General features: G+C 52.1%; 2 protein-coding genes and 1 long non-coding RNA gene across 12 annotated transcripts; 2 read left to right on the forward strand and 1 right to left on the reverse strand.

The window, feature by feature from the left end:
• Positions 1-841: 841 nt before the first annotated feature.
• Positions 842-18,709, reverse strand: Best1 (bestrophin 1). Of its 10 annotated transcripts, none has more exons than XM_078045870.1 (12): positions 18,695-18,709; positions 18,039-18,148; positions 13,821-14,008; positions 12,506-12,600; positions 11,800-12,033; positions 11,112-11,266; positions 10,664-10,741; positions 10,222-10,374; positions 8,738-8,845; positions 8,298-8,449; positions 6,027-6,683; positions 842-1,509 (listed from the first exon to the last, which is right to left on the reverse strand). In XM_078045870.1, exons 3-12 carry the CDS (start codon positions 13,970-13,972, stop codon positions 1,479-1,481), a joined length of 1,815 nt encoding a protein of 604 aa, XP_077901996.1. In that variant the 5' UTR covers positions 13,973-14,008; positions 18,039-18,148; positions 18,695-18,709; the 3' UTR covers positions 842-1,478. The 10 variants fall into 10 exon arrangements, with proteins under 10 accessions (XP_077901996.1, XP_077901992.1, XP_077901994.1 ...); XM_078045866.1 differs by lacking the exons at positions 18,039-18,148; positions 18,695-18,709 and adding exons at positions 14,702-14,884; positions 14,988-15,607 and having other exon boundaries at positions 8,738-8,818; positions 11,804-12,033; XM_078045868.1 differs by lacking the exons at positions 18,039-18,148; positions 18,695-18,709 and adding exons at positions 14,702-14,884; positions 14,988-15,606.
• On the forward strand, positions 2,069-4,575 carry Fth1 (ferritin heavy chain 1). Its single transcript, XM_078045876.1, has 4 exons — positions 2,069-2,388; positions 3,626-3,772; positions 4,033-4,158; positions 4,248-4,575. The coding sequence occupies exons 1-4, from the start codon at positions 2,275-2,277 to the stop codon at positions 4,410-4,412; spliced, it is 552 nt and encodes a 183-aa protein (XP_077902002.1). The 5' UTR covers positions 2,069-2,274; the 3' UTR covers positions 4,413-4,575.
• On the forward strand, positions 16,377-20,223 carry LOC144377000 (uncharacterized). The gene is made up of 2 exons (XR_013437466.1): positions 16,377-16,942; positions 17,541-20,223. It is a non-coding gene; the product is annotated as an uncharacterized LOC144377000 (long non-coding RNA).
• The last annotated feature ends 338 nt before the right edge of the window (positions 20,224-20,561 follow it).

The raw sequence follows: 20,561 nt of genomic DNA on the forward strand, positions 1-20,561 counted from the left end.
TTTTACCAGGTGTTTTTCAGCTATTCTACACACTGACTCCTCCAAATAAACTTTAGAATCTTTTTTTTGTGTGTGTGTGGGCGGGGGCTGGGGATTGAACCCAGGGCTTTATGCATGTGATTCAAGCACTCTACTGAGCTATATCCCTAGCCCTAGAATCATTTTATCATTTTTTACCACAAAAATATACTGCATTTTATGGAAACCGCACTGAATTTATAGGGCTTTTTCTGGGAGAAGTGACATCTTTACAAAATGGAGGCTGACCATTAAGGACATGGTGCTTCTTCCCTTACACTAGTTGGTTTTTGTTTTTTCCTAGTCCAGGAGTAAGTATACGTTGTTTTCTTCATACTGAATTTTATCCCTGGGCACTTCAAACGTCTGTTGCCAATGTAATTGAAGGTTTTTTTCTTTCATTCATCATCTCTCTCATTACATTTCTCTCACTGATGGTTTTTGTTCTATAGGAAAGCTTTTCATCTCACTACTTTCCAGGCCAACATACTTAACTTTAGCTACTTTGAACAGGTCATGCATTTCCACACCTTCACAACTTGGCAAGGCTGTTCCTTCGGCTTGGAATTCTCTTTCCTCTCTCTCTCTTCCCCTTGGCCTTCCAGTAGTAACTTTTTCTTCAAATTTATCAAAGCTCAATATCATTCATAGGGAAGACTTCCCTGACCTCCTATCCCAGGTGAAGTAAGGCACCTCTTGGCCAGCATCCTTCTCCTGCTTACTTTTATAACTCTGGTGCTGGTAAATTATTATTTTTTTTTCTGAAAGCAACATACTTTGTTTTAAGATGAATATGATAAAGACCTGAGAAAGAGTCATCATATTTCTATCTGCAACTTGTTTTAATGTTTTAGTACAGCTGCTTTTAAAAAAGAAAGAAAAACGTTTGGAAGTCCAGCTTACAGATGCAAATGTGTGAATATCCTGAAAAAGGTCTTCATGGGCCTCCCACTAGGACCAAAACACCTGACAAGTAAACATGGTGGAATGCAGGACTTATCTAGGAGAGGTGGTCAACCCTCAGTTCAGCTACCCACGAATGTACATCCACTTTGTGCTGGAGATACAGATGCAAGCCACACACGGTGGCTTTGCCCTCTAGAATTTCTTGGATCTGTCACCTGCCAGTCAGCCCCATCAGCTTTTCTCCAAGGACAACCAGAAAGGTGACTGGGAAGATAAAAGGCCATTTCAAAATGGCCTGAGCATCATCAGCTCCTTTTCCAGATCCAAATCACTTCTCCTTTCTTTATAACCCGGACATCGTCTTCGAGCTTTGAATGTCACCAGAGATTTCCTCAGAAACCCAGGTGGCTCAGCCCCACGACTCAGGGGGACTTCCAGAGGAAGGTGGTCTCTCGGGGTAACATGATCCGCCCAGCCTTTGTTGTTTGAACTGCACTCGGAGCCATATTTGCTTTCAGCAAAAGGTGCCATGTCGCCGGGATCAGAAGGTTGGACTAGGCCCCCACTTCGCTGTCGTGCTCCTTCCTAGAGTTGGAGGAAGAGAAAGTGTGCCCTTTCCCATCCCGATACCTGACTCACCCACCACCCACAGGCCACGCTTCCATCTCCCATTTTCCACTCGCATTACGAGGTAATTACCTCGGGGTGTGGAATCTGCTTCCCTACAGCCAAGATTTTTAACACCAGGCCCTTGGCCAAGTGCCTAGGGGTGTTGGCTTAGGACTGGGGAAGCACCCGTCCTCTCGCCTTCTGCCTCCTGGGTTCCAAGACCCCGGGCTCCACCGGAGCCGGGGCCCCAGGATGGGCTTCCCGCGCCTCCAACAGTTTCCTTTGTAACCCCTCTAAGAGGACCCTAAAAGCTCAAAGACGCCTCCCCTCATTGCCTGGGGGGCCCAGAGAGTGCCCCGCCGCAAGCTCAGCCAGAACGCACCACGGCCCGCAGGGATCAGGGCGGCCCAGCCCCGCACCCCAGTGCCCCCCGCCCCGCCCGCGGCCGCGCGCCCACAGGAAGGGGCGGGGCCCGGCAGGCGGGCTGCGCTGATTGGCCAGGGCCGTCATGACGCCGAGACCCTTATAAGAGCCCGGCGGGTGCCGTCTGCGCCAGACGTTCTTTGCCGAGAGTCGCCGCGGTTTCCTGCTTCAACAGTGCTTGGACGGAACCCGGCGCTCGACCCCCACCCCGGCCGCCGCTCAGAGCCAGCAGCCCTTCGCCACCTCTTCACAGCGCCCTCGGACCGCCCCAGGCCTCCGCCGCCGCTCCAGCGCCGCGCCTCTCCTCAGCCGCCCGCCATGGCTACCACGTCCCCCTCGCAGGTGCGCCAGAACTACCACCAGGACTCGGAGGCCGCCATCAACCGCCAGATCAACCTGGAGCTCTACGCCTCCTATGTCTACCTGTCCATGGTGAGCGCGGGCGGGCCTGCGGCGGGGCGCGGGCCGGCGGGCGGGGGTGTGGCCAGCAGCGGGCTTCCCCGCCTCCGTGCGCCCTTCTGGAAAATGGAGGCTGCGCGAGGTCTCCCAGGACTTGGCTGGCGCAGAAAGTCTGGGCCTTTCCAGCAGTCCCCGGGAGGGCTCGCTCCGCCACAAGGTCCGCCTCTGCAATCCCCTCTTAGAGACTGGCAGCCGGTACGATCGGCCCAGCGGTTAGGAAAGTGGGTTTTTGCATTCCTTTTTCGACCTCCACCGCCGATCACGTGACTCAGTTTGCTGGAGTGCGCAGCTCCCAGCCTCCTGCTGGGTAAGGGTGTCGAATGGCAGCAGCCTTGGGGTTGATACAAAGTTGCTTATCTCTTGTGGGTTTACCCCGGCCCCTATCGGAACAGCGGTCTCCACCTCTCTGTTCTACTTATCTCGAAGACCCACTTGTGTTGAAGCATTATCGCTAAAAATCTCCCCTTCTACAGTCATGGAAGTGTCACCCGACCTTGAGCCTTGGTGCTTTCTTCTTTATCCTTGTGCGAGAGAGTCCTGGAGTTGTGGCCCACTAATTGAACCTGTAGTTCCTGGATAAAGTCCACCAACAGTTACTGAGCAAGGAAGTTGTTCCCACAGTGGAATTGGTTTGCTCCTTACTTCAGGCTGAGTGGTAGGAGTTAGTGTCTTAAGACTGGAAATCAAATTTTTGACTTCTGCTGGTAATAATAGTTATAGGTATATATTGTCCTCAGTTGTCATGTGGCACAATGCTTTAATTTTATAAGTCAGCAATGTACTGCACAACTGGCAAGCTCTAGAGGTTGTTTTAACATGTAATCAGGAAGGAACAGGAAAATGAGCTGAAAGCACACAGTCAATACTCCAGCACTCTAACTTTAATCGTATTTGGCTCTGGCTTAAGAAATTTCCTCTACACTAATACAGATCTTGAAGACATTCTGCTGCAGTCAGTTCCTATGATACTCTAAAGGAACCTTGAAGTAATAAACTTACAAGGATCAAGTTTCAATTTTCTGTTTTAGAATACAAATTAATTACTGTTGAGTTAACCCAGGAACACTTCTGCCCCTAGTCTCCTAAGGCACTGGCCTCTTCTTGCTGTGCTTTGAGAAAGAGGCTTTGGTAGCAGCAACCTTTTCTACCTACTGGTACAGTTTCTTTCTTGTGGGTATCCTTAACATATGTGTTCACATTCCACTTTCAGTCTTACTACTTTGACCGTGATGATGTGGCTTTGAAGAACTTTGCCAAATATTTTCTTCACCAATCTCATGAGGAGAGGGAACATGCTGAGAAATTGATGAAGCTGCAGAACCAACGAGGTGGCCGAATCTTCCTTCAGGATATCAAGGTGAACAAAAGGTCTTAGGGGTGTCCTACAGACTATCAGTTGCCCTTAACTTAAAAAAAGATGACATAATGGGCTTTGGGTTTTTTGTGCCTTTTTAGATCTGCCATTTCAACTAAAGTAGGAAAATAGTGGGTTAGGATGTTAAAGTAGAAGTTGTTGTCAAGGCACCCAAGCAGGATGGTTAGGTGTTAGGAGTTTGCTGGTTTGGGGGCTGATTGGTAGAGACTACAGATGAATTGACCTAACCTCCTCTTATTCAGAAACCAGACCGTGATGACTGGGAGAGTGGGCTCAATGCAATGGAATGTGCTTTGCACTTGGAGAAAAGTGTGAACCAGTCACTTCTGGAACTGCACAAACTGGCCACTGACAAAAATGACCCCCACGTGAGTATTGGAAACCCAGGGGATAAGTGGAAGAAATCACTGACCATTGGCTGGGAAAACTAACCAGTAATTTCCGATTCTTTTTCTAGTTGTGTGACTTCATTGAGACTCATTACCTGAATGAGCAGGTGAAATCCATCAAAGAATTGGGTGACCATGTAACTAACTTGCGCAAGATGGGAGCCCCAGAATCGGGCATGGCAGAGTATCTCTTTGACAAGCACACCCTGGGAGACAGTGATAACGAGAGCTAAACCTCAGCCTGACTTTCCCATAGCCGTGCAAGTGACTTCCCTGGTCACCAAGGCAGTGCATGCATATTGGGGTTACCTATACCTTTTCTATAAGTTGTACCAAAACATCCACTTATGATCTTTAATTTGTACCATTCCTTCAAATAAAGAAATTTGGTACCCAGCTCTTGTGTTTGAAATTGTGGCATGGGCCAAAAATCTGTCTTGGCAATCTTTCAGATTCCCTTAGTGTCAATCACACTAAACAAATACTTAGAAGAATTCTTGTATTTATTAGACTCCTTAGTTGAGGAAAGATAACAAGGTGTGGGTGTGTTGAATTCAAATAGTTCTGAATTACATGTTTCCAGTGGTTCATTCTAGTTTAAACAGTTTTTTAAGAGAATTTTTTAGTATTCATTTTTTAGTTTTCGGCAGTCACAACATCTTTGTGCTGAGGATTGAACCCGGCCACATGCATGCCAGGCAAGCACACTACCACTTGAGCCACATCCCCAGCCCCTAGTTTATACAGTTTTTTAATGTATTAAAGGCTGAAGTAGTCCTGGACTAGTTACTTGTCCATTAAGCTAGCCATTTAAATCCGGCTGTCATGGGAACATACTCCAATGTGGACAACTGTGTGGGCATGACTGGATCAGTGTCCCGCTGATTACAGGCAGGTGAAGACCAGGCTGGTGAGGTATCCCCCTTGGGAGATAAGCTAGGAATATAGTTCATCCCTATTGAAAAATTGAGAAAGTTGATATGAGTATGGAAGGTACGTAAAACTAAATTTTAAGCCACAGATGGTTTATAAAAATCTCCTGTATACTCCTAGAAGCAAGGCCAAAATTGTTGCCCTATTCCACCCCCCTTTTTTGGGGGGTTTTCAATAAAGCTGGGTGTTCTAACCATGAAAGAAACTGCTTGAGAATATAGAAATGGGAAGTTAGACTTCCTCTGTGTATGATTGAGGCTGGAGTAGGATGTTTCTAATTGGGCAAAAATATTCAAAAAATCTAGAATAAAGGGAATTATCGAGGGTTTGTAACAACTTGAAGCTTAAGGAAGCTTGAAACTGGGACATAGTTCAGTGAGGTCCCCAAAGCAGTAAGAAGTTGCAACTCGTGGACCTTGGATCCTGTCTCCTCTATTCCCCCAATAAGCTACCATCTGCCAGTTTTTGGGATAAGGCAGCACCCTTTCTTCCAGTGATTGGGTCCTAGCATGAAGGCCTCTAGGAAAGTGCTCATTTGCCACCTCCTAACTGGGCAGTGAGTCAAGTTCTTGGTGATAGTGGAGAGCCCAGGTTCAGCCTCATGGTATTCTCTATCAGCCACCCCTAGCCCATCTAGGCCTAACCTGCCAACCTGCCCCCCCCCCCAGCATCCTTGTAAGTGTAACTTCATATTCTTTCCGTGAATCCCCAAGAAGTCTGGTGACGTCAAGCTCCTGCATGAACTGAGTATAAGCACCCGCCCACAACACTTCGGGGTTCCAGTGCATACTCCCAGCCAGTCAGGGCATAGATCCCTCCTATTCTGACAGTAATGAAACCATGGGAAGCTGCTCAAGTAAGGGAAGCTGGGGTAGGAAAGAGGGATGCCATGACCCTGGTTTGGGTGAACAGACCTGTTTTCCAAGGTGTGAAGGGGAGCTGCAGGATCTACGGGATCTTCGAGGATTGTGTGTATATTGCTTGTCAAGCGTTGCGAATGTCTTTTGAGATGACCTTCGGGGATCTTTGGTATGTCCTTCAGGTTAAACTCGACAGTTTTCTTCCTTGCATGGTGTACTTCTGGGTGCTCCCTCAAGGCCCCATCATCTGGGAGCAATTCAAAATGGTTCTTGGCCCCAGAAGTCACAGGCTTTGGGCTTTGGTCACTTGTATCAGTGCCTGTGATGCCATGTAGCCCAGAGGGGGCTGACAGTTCTGGGAAGACCATGGGCGTGCGACTGAGGGGCGTCTGTGGGGCACTGTGGTAGCCTGGCCTCTCGTAGAGTGGAGCATCCCTGAAGACATCTACCACCTTGAGCTTCCAGGCCTTGGTGTCTTCCTGGTCCCCAGGGCTCTGTTTGTCTTTACTGGGTTGACTCTCGTGGAGGTAGGGCTTCCTCTTGGACCATAGTAGTTTGGTCTTGGAGTTTGTCCTGGGAGGGTGGTGGTCATGGGATGGCAGCCCTAGGAGGTGACTAATGACACCTTGATGATCATGACCAAAGATACCATGGTGAGTGTCCTCCTCGTCCTCCTGATTTGGCTGAAACTCCATCTCTTCTTTCTGCAGACTGGAAAAAGACACTGAGGGCTGAGTAGGGGGGATAAAGGACCCAGGCCTGACCTTTCCTTCACCCCCCTTTGTCCCTCTCTCTGTCCCAGCCTTCCTTCATGGTACCACAGCTCTCGCCTCCGTCCTAATCTCTCCTATACCTCCCAGTGAGTCTCAAGTTCTTCCGCTCCCTCTCGCCTACTGTTACCATCCAGCCCCCTCCTCCAGCCTGGCATCTAGGGACTTCCTCTTCACCACTGGCTCCTCCCATTAAAGCCTCTTCCCCTACACCATCAGAACACCTGGTCCTCAGTAGGAAGGTGGGTGAGGCCTAGGAGGGACTACAGGCAAGGCCAGGGAGAGATGTTCTCAACTGCAGAACATCACCCACCAAGAGACAAGTCTGGCTTCCAGCAGCTTCTTGGGGGGCCAAGACCTTTCCTTTGCAACAGAGAGCTTACCTAGGCCAGACTGGGGCTTGCCTTTCCTGCCACCAACTTCTCCCACGCCCCAAGGCTTAGCTTCAGGCAGTCAAAGGTGACCTCTGTTTTCCCAGGCAGGTACCCAGAGTTTTGGTTTGGGGTTTGAGCTCCCTTCGCTAAGTGAGTATTCCTTGTTATTTTTCTGTTTTATACCTTCCCCCACCCTGGCCTTCAAATGCAGGGACGCAGAAAATGTAGGGCTCAAGTTCATCCTCCAGAAAGCTTCCTAAGCAAGACAAGTCACCAGCTTTCATTTGACTGCTTTTCCACCCTTCTTCACACTAATGATGGACTCCATCCTAACTGCAGCCTAATAGGCCATTTAGTTCTTAAAAGAACAATAGGAGAACAGTGCTGGATACTGCGGAAAATGGCCTTAATGTGGATCCCAACATGAGCCAAACACTCTCCAAAGCCGTCTCTGTCACCCAGGGGCAGAGGACTTTCTGAAATGGCCCTCCAGCCCACAGCAGCCAGGAGGGATTCAGAGCATTGGGGAAATGAGACTGTACAGGGGAAGCTTTGGTTGCTGTGGGCGGCCTGAGGATTTTACTCGTAGGAGAACCTACTCAGGAAGTACCTGTTATGGCCTTGCCTTCTGCCTGGACATGCTTGCTGCCCCTCCCCTATCCCAGAGAACCCCACTCCACTCTCCACCCAAACACCTTAATTTGTTGAAAACAAAAAACAAAAAACCGATCTGGTTAGAGCAAGGAAGCAAGTTCTAACATCCCCACTGCATCACTGACCACCGGCTGCTCTTGAATAAATCCCTTTCCTGTCAGCTTCCAGCCCCGACAAGGAAGGAGAGTACCTAAGACCAGAGGCTCCTGAGAGCCTAAAGGAGTCCTTTCATAGCTCAGCTGAGAGTGAAGCGCAGAGTGGAACCTAACAACTGGCATAGACGTGCCCTTGGCTAGTTATGTGACTGTGGACTGGGCAACCTACTTAACCCCTCTGAACTTGTACTTGATTATCTGAAAACTAACAAAGCAGGATTATTGGGAAGAAAAAAATAGTTAATATCTCTTCAGAATGCAGTATCCTGCCTAGCCCTGTCAGGCACACAACGGGTACTCACAAGAGCTGTTCTAAGTTCTTAGGCCCTTGCACTTGAGATGCTTCCCACCCAGTTCCCTGGCACTGCCCACCTGATGTTGAATGTGGAGCCCCAAAAGGAGGGTTTGCGGAACTGGGAAGCAGCAGCTGTGTAGGGTGGGTGGGGTTCTATCTCATTCCAGTACATGTCCCGCTCTAGGGGGGGCAGATCTTGGTGCATCTCATCCACAGACAACAGGGACACCTGGCCACCAGGAACAGAGGAGGAAGTCCAATGGAAAGGTCAGCCAGACATGACCATGAACTTGCCTGATGACTTGGGGAAGTTATTTCCCTCTCTGGACCTCAGTTTCCCAACCTGTGAATGGAGAGGTTGATGCCCTGCAAACCTCAAAAGTTGAGGTGAGACTCTTGTAAGTGAATGGCTGGCCGCAAAGTGGGGCATGGCAAGGGAGGATAATTCCCTGTGACGCCTCCCTGCAGAATTGCAGCGTCCCCCTCCTTGGATCCGTGGTATGAGCTCCCTTCATACCTGCAAGTGCCTGTCGATGATCCAGTTGGTCTCAAAATCATCATCATCCTCTCCAAAAGGGTTGATGAGCTGTTCTGCCACCTTGGGGATGGGTGAGACTCTGGGGACCTTCAGGTAGAGATCCTTGAGGCTCTTGCTTCCCTCCCTCAAGCCTTGGATCCTACCATTTCCACACCCCATGACACCCTTCCTGCCTGACAACTGTTTCCAATTGCCATAGCATAGGGCTATAGCCCCCCAACATGGGGCCACCGACACATTGCTCCTGCCCTCTAGACCCTGAACCTCTCTGATTCTCCTTAGCCAATTCCTCCCTGAATACCTCATCTGTCCCTAACGGTGTCACTCAACTGAGTCACCACCTCTGTCTCATCTCACATATCTCACCTGGAGTTTCGTAATCTTACTTACTCATTCATTTACTCATCATACCTTCAAACATGTATTTATTCATTGTTTGCTAACGGAACTGAGATACATGCAGAGGCTGTGTTGGATTCACGAGGAGTCTAGGTGTCCAGTTTCCAGGGGACTAATCTCTAAAATACCCTGACAAATTCCTCAAAGAGGTGATGAGCAGCCTTAGGGTCCAGGGGACACCTGGCAAGGCACCGGGGCACCCTGGACAATTTCAAGCATCAAATGGTGTGATCTGGTTGGATCTTTAGAAACCAAAAGATGCAGGGGGAATAGGAGCGTGTGTGTGTGTGTGTGTGTGTGTGTGTGTGTGTGTGTATGTGTGTGTGTGTGTGTGTGTGTGTGTGTGTGTGTGTGTGTGAGAGAGAGAGAGAGAGAGAGAGAGAGAGAGAGAGAGAGAGAGATACAAGGATAAAAAGGGGAGAAAGGGACATCCCTGCCACCATTACCAAAAAACAAATACAGAAGAGAGGAGAGGAGAGAGTGAGCAGGAAACAGAATGAAAGACAAGAAACAGACATCAGTCATTCTGAGCTCCCATTAGGGTCCTGGCTCTGGGGGAGAAGGAGCTGGACAAGAGACTTGGGGTGGGGGAGCGTAAGGAAAAGGGGACTGAAGGTGCCTTCTAGAGGGCCCTGGGGTAGTCAGCTTCACCGCTTTTGTTGTTGTAAGCAGGGGGCACAAATCCTAGGGGACAGCAGGGCCTGCCACTGCAACCTTATCCCGTGAATTCCTCCTGTTCTGGACAAACCCTGGAGAACACCCTCTGGGGCACCAGATGGTTACACTGATGGAACTTTCCCTGTGTCTCCCACGCCCACTACACGCTTGGCGTCAGGGAAGCCCTGGGGTCAGTCAGACCTCAAGCATGGGCCCCTGGCCCCTGCGATTTGGATCTCCGCTTTGTCCTATGTAAACACACATGGGAAATGCGTGGCCTCGAGGGGGTGGCCGGGCCCAGCAGCCTACCTTCCTCTTGTGAAACCCTCACCTCCCAGCTCTCCATCCTCATCCCAGGCAGCTGCTGGCCACGGCCCTCTGGCCACACCCCCAGCCCAGAGGCTCACCTTCAGCCAACCCATGTAGAAGAAGAACTGCAAGAACGTGAAGACCGGCACAACAAGGTCCATCTCGTGGCCCGGGTAGGCCTTGGCCGGGTTCAGAAACTGCCGGCCAACCAGGCAAGCCAGGAAGAAGCTGTACACTGCCACGGTCACCACCTGGGAGGAGAAAGTGGAGGAGGTGGCACAAGAGGACTAGGAGGGACCCCGGGATCACACTGGTGAGCCTGGGTCTGTTCTCTCCTCTTTAACAGGTGTGACCACACTGCCTCTACCGGGCTGGGCCAGGCAAAAGCCTGGATGCCATGAGCTTGGCACTAGAGAAAACTTTCAAGGTGCAGCTCCAACTCCTGGAGGCAGCCTTTTGCTCAGCCTCTGAGTCAGTCAGCTTCCTGGGTCCTCCTAGCCTCCGTTTCCCAAAGAGCAGCCTCACCAGTCCAGTCCTCACCTGTGTGTACACCAGCGGGATACTGATCCAGTCATAGCCATACAGATGTCCACACTGAGTACGCAAGGTGCTCATCTCCTGAGGAACAGAGGAAAGGATGGGGTTCTGCTCCCCCAGGTTCATCTCCACTTTTCCCCCAGATACCTGTGTCTGGTTTCTTAGTCCAGTCCTGGCTGTGTGGTTATGGACAGCTCACTAAACCTCTCTGGGCTCAGTCTCCTGTTCTAGCAAAAAAGGAACCAGCACCTCACAGGCTCACTTAGGGGATTGAAGGGATCTTGGGAGAAGGGCTCCCTCAGGCTGTAGAAAGTTGGAAAACATCCTGCACCCCCATCCCAGGCTCTGGGAAGACTCAGGGGTTCCAGTTTTCCCCCTGTAGGAAACCTTGTTCTACCTAGGCCACAACCCTCCCCCCTGTGCACCCGCCCCATCTGTGTAGTGGGCTCACATTCAGCAGGCTCTGGAGCAGAACAGGGTCCCGGATTCGACCTGTAACCCAGGCCTTTGTGGACAGGTTGGCAAACCACACCCAGGGCACCCAGAACATATTGTGTGGCAAGCTCAGTTTTTCAAACTGCTTGTATTCCCCGTGGGTCATAAAGCCTGCAGAGTAGAGTGAAGAAGGCAGCAGGTGGGAGAACCGCAGAAGAGGTGGCCAGCCCCAGCCAGGCCCTGCTCAGCCCTTCGGCCCTTAGGCCGAGTTCCTTTGGAATCCTCTTTCTTTGAACACATAATCACTGGATGCCTGCAATGTGCTATTATGGACTACGCATGGGAGAGAGGCCTGTTATTCACCAGAGACAGGTCAGGTACGGGCAAGGGCAAGGGGGAGGCCAGAGAACGATGCTCAGACCTCCAGACTGGAAACTGGAGATCAGATCAGAAGGGCAGAGTTCCCAAGTCCCCAGCCCTTCCCTTAGCTTTTTTAGGGTCTGTGACCCTACCTCAAACCCTTATCATCCAAGCGTTATGTTCTGGCCTCGCCCCACCTTCAAGCATCTGACCTGTTTAGTTCAGTCCCCAGGACCCCACCCAATCCTCCAGTTCAGGGAATTCTGGCTCCACCCATCTTCAGCTCCTGTCACTCCAGGTCTGGCCCCGCCCCTCCCCGCCCCGGAACTCCTGGCTCCGCCCACCTGCCTGCACTAAGTGTTGCAAGGTGGGGAAGCGCTTGTAGACCGCGGTGCTGATGCTGCGCAGCATGAGCACGTGGCCGAGGTTGACGTAGCGGATGAGCGTGCGCCTCAGCAGCCGGCCTTGCTCGTCCTTGCCCTCGACGAAGCCGGACACCTGGCTCATGATGCGGTCGGGCCACGGCAGGTTCTCGTACTGGTTCCACCAGCGGGTCACGACCAGCGTCACGTAGAAACCTGAGCAGGAGGGGCGAGGGGCGAGGGGCGAGCGGCTGGGCTGTGGCCAGAGGCCAGCGCCCGGTGATGCCTCGGTTTCTCCATCTTTCTAATGCGAGCGGGCCCAGCCCCGACCTTAATGGGAGGCTCTCGGGACAGGACGGCAGTCAGAGCCTCCCCGCACGGAGGCGCGAGAGCCCCTCGGGTCATCCGGCCCTGGGACCCCAGCCATCCGCCACCACCCGCGCCCTCCCTCCCCGCTGCGCAAGGCTCCCAGCGCGTCCCCGGCACCGCGCCTGCAGTGCCGCGGCAGGACGGCCTCCCCGCCGCCTGGCTTTAGTCTCCCTGTTGCAGTTCGCACGTGTCCCCGGCCTGCACGGAGCCACCCGGCCACTGGCCTGCCCCTCTCACTCGCAGCTCCTCTGGGTCCGCCCTGGGTCTGCAGCGAGCTGGGGCGGCCCCGGACCCCGCACGGCCGGAAGGGGGCGCTCACCCAGCACGAAGGAAACGGGGATGAGCTGGATGTAGCTGTCGCAATTCAAAGCCAGCTTCTCGAACAGCAGCTGCTGTTCCTCCGAGAGGGCCAGCCTGAGGGCGACACGGGGGTGTGCGCGCGCCGTGAGGAGGTGGCTGAGATGGCCACAGGTCCTGCCCAGGCCAGGGCCCACCTCCGGCCTGAGCCAGGACAAACCCCCGCAGGCCCCGGAGGCCCGCTCCGATGGCCTCTAGTGAGAATCCTCGCACCAACCCTCGGGAAGGAAGGGCTTGCTGAGGGTCAGTGTTAGGCATCAGGGACCCTTGTAAAGGGTCAGTTGTCAGGGACAGTTGTTTAAAAGCAGGTTGAAACTGAGTGGTCTTTTTTAAAAGTAGGGTGGGCCAGGTGTAGTGGCGCAGGTCTGTAATCTCAGTGACTCAGGGGGCTGAGGCAGGAGGATCTCAAGTTCAAGGTCAGCTTCACAACTTAGGGAGGCCCTAAGAAACTTAGAGCCTACCTAAAAATAAAAAAAATAATGGGGCTGGGGATGTGGCTGAAGCGGTAGCGCGCTCGCCTGGCATGCGTGCAGGCCTGGGTTCGATCTTCAGCACCACATACAAATAAACATGTTGTGTCCGCTGAAAACTAAAACATAAATATTTAAAAAATCTCTCTCTCTTACAAAAATAAAATAAAAAAATAAAAAGGGCTGAGGCTGTAGCTCAGTGGTTAAGCCCCTTGATTCAATCCCTAGTACCAATAAATAAATACCAACCTTTGTTATGAATATAAACTTAAGAAATTTAGGGTCCTATTATATATAAGGCTCTGAGTTCCATCTCTAGTACCATTTAAAAAAAAAAAGGACTTTTAGGTATATTTTTCAATCCATTGTAATCATTAAAGTTTTCTCAACTAAAGTGCTATCATATATTCTGCATATGTATCTGTCCTACATTTTATTGTTTAGATGAGCATTTTTTATTGAAGTATGTATATATATGAACTGTGTAAGTGTGTGTGTGTGTGTGTGTGTGTGTGTGTGTGTGTGTGTGTATGTGAGACGTGTGGCACTGGGAATTGAACCCCGGGCATCACATATGCTAGGCGAGCACTCTACCACTGAGCCACACCCCTCTCCCTCCATCTGATTTGATTTCTTTTCCCAGGCCCCAGCTCCAGCCCCCAGGTACTGGCCAGGACCTCAGTTCAGATCCATAGTTGACTGGCACGTATGCTCCCTAGCACACTGGAAGGGCCCAGCAGAGTTTCCAACCTGTCTCCACCCTCCCCGGCCCTGGCCCGGCCCTGGCCCCAGCCCTGCCACCTGTACCTGTAAATGAAACGGATGGTGTAGTAGCAGAACAGGAAGATGAAGAACTCTCTGTAGAGCAGCTTGTAGATGCTGCCACGCCAGCACAGCAGGAGGCGGGAGAAGGAGCCCAGGCGGGCATTGGCCACTTGGCTGGAGTAGGTGACGGTCATGGCCAGGCACTGGGCTGCAGCAGGTGGGCGTGGGTCCTGGTGGGCAGGCAGAGAGGGTGCTGATGGGGTGGGTGGGGAGGCCTTAGTTGGCTCCTGTCTGGGACTCATGCATGATCTTAGCCAGGACGCTTCCCTGCGTGGGCCTCAGCTCTCCCACCTGGACACTGGGAGCAGGGGAAGGGGATCATTTTCAAGGGCCTTCCAGCTCTGACTGCCTGTGGGAGGTGGGAACCCAAGAAAGTGAGCCCAGAGGCTGCCCCTGACCTTGGCAGGGAAGACAGGCAGGTCTGTGTATTAAGGGCATGGGCCCTTAATTTTGCACAGTGACAATAACAACAGCAATGTCCACACACTGAGCCGGGCATTGTTCTGAGCTCATCTTGTTCCCTACGCTCCCTCAACTACCTGGAATGAGAAATAAGTAAGGGACCCAGGCAGCCCAGCCCACTGCCAGTGACCCCATTCCCAGAACAGAGCCTGATGGGCAAGGTTGTTCCAATTTACTGAATGGTTGCCCCAGGGCCTTTCCACCTGCTGAGCCAGTTGCCTGGGGGATGCTCTTCCTGAGGGAACTGCCTGACTCATCCCCACTTCATGACATCTCAGCAAGGATGTCCCCGGCTATCCTACTAGAAATAGTGCCTCACTGCCACCAGCAGTGTGCTTCCAGCTTGTTTGATTTTTCCACCTAGTATTTATCCCTCCTCAAATATAAATTATACAAGATACCTGCTGCTTGCTGCCTCTTTCCTCCTCCAAATGGAAGCTCCTGTGTTGTTCTCATAGCAGGTGCTCAATAAAACTTTATTTGAAGCAGTGATTGAATCTCCATCCTCCCCCACTTGTTCTGATGCAGCTACAAACCATGTCTCTGTGCCTGGTGCACACCAAGCTCATTCCCCACCTCGGGACCTGCAGAAGCCCACACACCTGCACTTGTACTCTGTGTACAATCATCCACCCCTGTGGTCCCTCCAAGCCCCAGCCCTGTCCACGTGGGGCACCCCCTACTCACAGGTGGGGCTCCAGTCTGGTCAGACGATCCCTTGAAAGCTCTGGCCACTGGACTGGTGGGACTGAGACCCTATAGCCAGTGCCCGTGCCCACACGGGGAGGCTGGTACTGCCCACATACATGTGTGCTGAGCGATCACCTGACTCCCTAAGCCACGGCCTCCACAAAGGAGCCCTTGTCTCGGCCCCTCCTTGTAATCTGCTCAGAAGCAGCAGCCCACTCAGCCTGGCCAGGTACCTCTAATTCCTTCCTGCGGGGGTCGAGCTAAGAGCCGGAATCTGGGGCAACAGTTCCTGTCCCATGGCCCTAAAATCCAGAGGTTGAGGGGTCTGCTCCACTTGCAGCCTGACCCCTGAGGTCTTGCAGGGACCGTGGGGACAGTGCTGAGCTTCATCTTCCCTTTTCCAGGATCTACCCAGGGAGGGACCCTCTATCCAGGACCCGGGGAGCTTAGGTAAACCTGAGGGCTGGGGAACGAACACTGGGCTACCGTCACAAGTCCTGGCTTCTAGCCCTGGCTCTGCGGTGACCTATGAGGTGACCCTGGATAGGACTCTGCTCCTCTTTTGCCTCAGCGTCCCTGTCTGAAAAGGGTGGTGTTGCGCTGGAATCTCATCACCTCAGTGAGAGTGACAGAATTCTGCTTATACTGGTGAGGAGTTCTGATTGGCTGCTGGTGACATCACAGGCTGTGATTGGTCGGCAGGATCTGTTAATAGGTGCTGGGCAGCTAGGGAAGGAGGTGGGGGCTGGGAGCCCATGAGTGGAGACCAGGCCTGGGGGGAGATGACAAAGCCGCCCTGGTGTTTATGGGGCTGGCTTCTAGCCAGACTGTGCAAAGTGGGAGCGAGTGCTCAGACCCCAGGGGCAGCTGGTCAGACTCTCAGCAGCTGATCTGATACATTTTAATACATTAATCCATTCCGAGGCTCCTCTGAGCCTCTAGGCATGATGGGTATCTACCCAACGTACTCAGATTAGATTACTAAGGGAGAAGAGCAGAATTCCAAGCTGCAGTGCTCTTGATCTTCAGTGGGGACAAGAATTGCCCAGTGTTGAGTAAATATGCAGATCTCAGGATCTTTCTCCAGAGGCTAACCCTGTGCCCTTGGGAATGTTACATTTTTTCAGGTACTGAGGGAAGCATGATGTGAGAGGTCCTGGGACCACACCTCCAGAAGCCCCGATTACAACATGGCCTTGAGTCTTAAAATAAATCCACTCTCCCTTCCTTCCTCCCCTTCCTCTCCCCCTGCCCTGTGGCCCCACCTCTCAGACTTTACTCCCTAAGCAGTGACTACGCTGAGCCTGCAGGAGACTTTTGTACACACTGCTTTTGCCTTGACAATTCTCTGTCCCTGATCAGAGGTGGGGGGGGGGGAGGTGGAGGGACAACAAAGAGGACAACAAAAACCTGCTTTGCAATGACCTTGGCAACTTTTCTAATCACAGCAAACAAAGCCACATTGTTGTCATGGAGCATCTCTAGGAGATCAGCGACAGCCTTGTAGGAGCCCTTTGCTGCCTCCTCTCCTCCCCTGCCTGTCCTTGACTAAAACAGGGAAGGGAGCTGTCGCGTGTCTCACGCCTGTAATCCCAGCAGCTCAGGAGGCTGAGGCAGGAGGAGGGTGAGTTCAAAGCCAGCCTCAGCAACTTAGCCCCTGTCTCAAAACAAAAACGGCTAGGGATGTAGCTCAGTGGTTAAGAATCCCAGGGTTTAATCCCCAGTAGACAGAAAGAAAGAGAGAGAGAGAGGAAGAAAGAAAGAAAGAAAGAAAGAAAGAAAGAAAGAAAGAAAGAAAGGAAGGAAGGAAGGAAGGAAGGAAGGAAGGAAGGAAGGAAGGAAGGAAGGATGGAAGGAAGGAAGGAAGACTGAACACGGAAGGCAGAGAGGTGACATGGGCCTCAGTCTGCTCTTCTGCAGAACAGGACAATAACATCTGCGCCAGTGACCAGGTGAGGATAATGAATGGCAAGCCTTAGTGAACACTTCAAGCCTGTGTTCTCCTGCCTGGTGCCCATTAGCATTTCCTGGGGAACAGCTACAATCACTAGTACTAGTGCCCCACCCTACAGATGCAAACTCTGTCAGCTCAGGGATGGTATTTTTGCAGTTTTCCGGTTGGTTCTAATGCACAATCTGGGCTGAGAACCGCTGCTGTAAGGGGTTCTTTCTCTACCTTGTATTCCTTCTTCACCGATGCATGCCAACACCCCAGAGAGAGCTTTCCACCCACCAGATGATTAATACATATATTCTTAAAGTCAAACACGTGTCTGTCGCAATGCCTGGCACCGTGAAACTCAAGAATCCTGCCTTTGTGGACAGGTTCCTGCCTCCCCCGTGGTTGCCCCTAGAGGGCGCCCTTGACTAGCTGGCTCTTGTCTGGGAAGCCCGGTCCATCAGCTACCAACCCCAAGACTGTCATCTCCCTGACCCCGGCCAGCAGCCTCAGAACCCTGAGAGGGAGCTGGGAGACACTGAAGTCCTTCCTCCCTTTCCCCTGAACCCCAGAACCTCCTGACTGTGCTGTTTCATTTTTCCCTGCCCCAGAATGTCGGCAGAGACACTCACAAGTCATGGTCTCTCCCACTGGGTCTCAGCCATGGAAATGGGTACAGCCGGGCACAGCTTAAAGGCACCACAGGCACCAGGTGACCCAAGCCAAGCCTAGATGAAGGACCCCAGGATCGAGCCCTGCAAGAATTCCACAAGGTAGTCATTCAACGCAGCATCTCTGATGCCCAAATGGAGCCTATTCTGTCTCCTGTTTCTGAGAATTCAGGGTCAAATGAAAGCCAGGAAAACACTTAAAGAGCTCGAGTGGAACTGCAAGGCCTACGATCTGGGCCCAGGGCACAGGGGTTAGGGAGACTTTCACGGAGAAGGGAGCATTTGAGTTGGGTCTTGAAGCCTGTGTAGGAGTTCACCGAGCAGAGAAATATGAAAGGGCATGGGGGCATTATTGAGGAAGAGTTCGGTATCACAGTCTTAGCCACATTTTACAGAGGACACTGAAACTCAAGGCATGCCTTGGTCATGGCCACACACCTGTGACTGGCTTGGTACTGAAGTCTGACTTCTGATTCTGTGCTTCTGCTCCCCACGAGGACCTCAGCAGTGGAGGCGAGTTTCTGAGAGTGGAGGCCCAGGGTAATGGTCTGTCAGGGTTGAAGGGAGGTCTGAGGAATGGGGGTGCACACAGGAAACCAACTACAGCAGAGCCCATGCTCCGAAGCCCCCTCACAGAGAGCCATGTCTGGGGCAGAGCTGGGCAGATGGTGCTGCAGATGCAGGACACCATAGCCTTCTCTTCCAGGGTGGACCTGGCAACAGGAGCCCCACAGAGGACCTGCCTCAGCTGGACAGGTAGAAAGAGACCTTCCTGGCTTGGCCAGGGCAAGGGGCTCTGGGGTGGGCCAACCAGAGCCTCCAGCCTCTGCTCACACCCCTCTCTTGAGCCAATCAACAAACAGGGCAGAAGCCAAGAGAGAAACGGAGGGGGCTTGGCACAGCTGGACAGGGCAGGGGTACTGCCCACCCGGAAGTAACCAAGGCCCAAGAGGCCAAAAAGCACCTGCACCCTGAAGTCAGGCAGCCCTGATCCCCGAAGGCTGGAGAGATGGATATTCAAACAGGTGGACACGTGACCTCTGGCCACTCCAGGAGAGCCGGGAGCAGAGGCGCAGGGCGAGGATGGGACTCACCTGCTTCTGGCTCCAGGAAGCCCCGGGCTGAAAGAGGCCGCGGATCACCACAGAAGAGGCCAGAGCCCGCTCAAGCAGAGGCGAGGGCCGTCACCCTCGGCCTTGAGGAGAGCGCTGAGATCCCCAGGGGGCCCAGACCTCCATGGACTCTGCTGAGTGAGGCCAGCCAGGTGAGGACAGACCCACCCTGCCCCATTCCACCCGCCAGACCGGGGGAGGAGGAGGAAGTGCCCGGGGCCTGCACAGCCTGGCTGCCGTCACACACCTACCACGGCTCGGTGGCCGCAGTTCCTCATTTCAGATGGGCATCTGAGCTTGACAGCTGGGAGCAGATGTCGGCGATTTCTCATCCAGTTACTCATCTTGCAGACAAAGAAACGGAGGAAAGAGAGGGAGAACGACTTGCCTGGGGTCCCGAGGAGTCAGAGGTGGAGAAAGGCTGTCCGAGGTCACTGGCTGCTCCACTGGGTTTGGCGCTGCCGGGGCACCGTGGGAGGGAAAGAGGACAAGAAACCCTCGCCTCTCCTCCTCCTGGGCACTTACTGGGGGACAGGCAGGCCACAAAGTGCCTTTTAGGAATGGTGTCATCTCATTGTTGGTGCGTAGCCCTGGGGGATAGGTAGGGCTGTCCATCTGTCATACGTGGACAGACTTGGGGGAGGATGAACAAGGGCAAGTCAGAGAAAAAGTAAGCCACGCTGCCACTACGTCACATCAACAGGACCCCAAGACAGCGGCTTTAAATCGCCTTTGCAGGTGCACGCCTGTGATCCCAGTGGCTCAGGAGGCTGAGGCAGGAGGATGACAAGTTTAAAGCCAACCTTCAGAAATTCAGCGAGGCCCTAAGCAACTCAGTGAGACCCTGTCTCTAAATAAAATATAAAAAAGGACTGGGGATGCGGATCAGTGGTTAAACGCCCCTGGGTTCAATCCCTGGTACCAAAAACTTTTTTTTTTTTTAATCACCTTTACCAGCCAGGCACAGTGGTACCCTCCTGTAATTCCAGTAACTTGGGAGGCTGGGGCAGGAAGATCACAAGTTCCAGGACAACCTGAGCCACTTACTGAGACCTTGTCTCAGAATGAAGAAGAAAAGGGCTGGGGATGGAGCTCAGTGATAAAGCACCCTGGGTTCCATCTCCAGTACCAAAAAAAATTTTTTTTAATTTAAAATTAAAATAAAATCTAGGGATATAGCTCTCAGGTACAGCACTTGCTTAGCACGTGTGATCCCCAGTACTCCAAAAAGAAAAAGAAATTGCCTTTACCTACCTCCCACCAGGTTGCCTGGCTCTGAGGGGTCTGTCCACCCCAGCCTAGAGCTACCCAACTTAGCAGACACAAATGTAGGACATTTGTTTAAATATGAATTACTCATAAAAAAAGGAATGATTTTTTAACCCAGGGCCTCACAAATGTTACGCATGTGCTCAAACACTGAGCTACACCCCTCAGGTGTTTTCCATTCTACAATGAAAAAGTCTTTAGTGTAAATATGTCCTGCATGATATAAATTCCTGATATAAACAGCCTCTTCTCTGTTGGCCCCTCTGTTCAGTGAATTGCTTCATCAGTCTCTGACCTGCTGCTACCATCTTCTAGAACCTGCCTTCTCAAACTGAAGTCTCAGGCCCAGTAGCATCCACACTATTTGGAAACTTGTTAGAAATACAAAGTCTTGGCCAGTTGTGGGGTCCCATGCCTGTAATCCCAGCCACTAGGGAGACTGAGGCAGGAAGATTGCCAATTTGAAGCCAGCCTGGGCAATTTAGCAAGACCCTGTCTCAAAATAAAAAGGGCCGTGGATGGAGTTCAATGGCAAAGAAAAAAAAAACAACAAAACAAAACAAAAAAATTCAAATGCAGA

The sequence above is a fragment of the Ictidomys tridecemlineatus genome, chromosome 4 (assembly GCF_052094955.1).
Source record: "Ictidomys tridecemlineatus isolate mIctTri1 chromosome 4, mIctTri1.hap1, whole genome shotgun sequence".
Lineage (NCBI taxonomy): Eukaryota > Metazoa > Chordata > Mammalia > Rodentia > Sciuridae > Ictidomys > Ictidomys tridecemlineatus.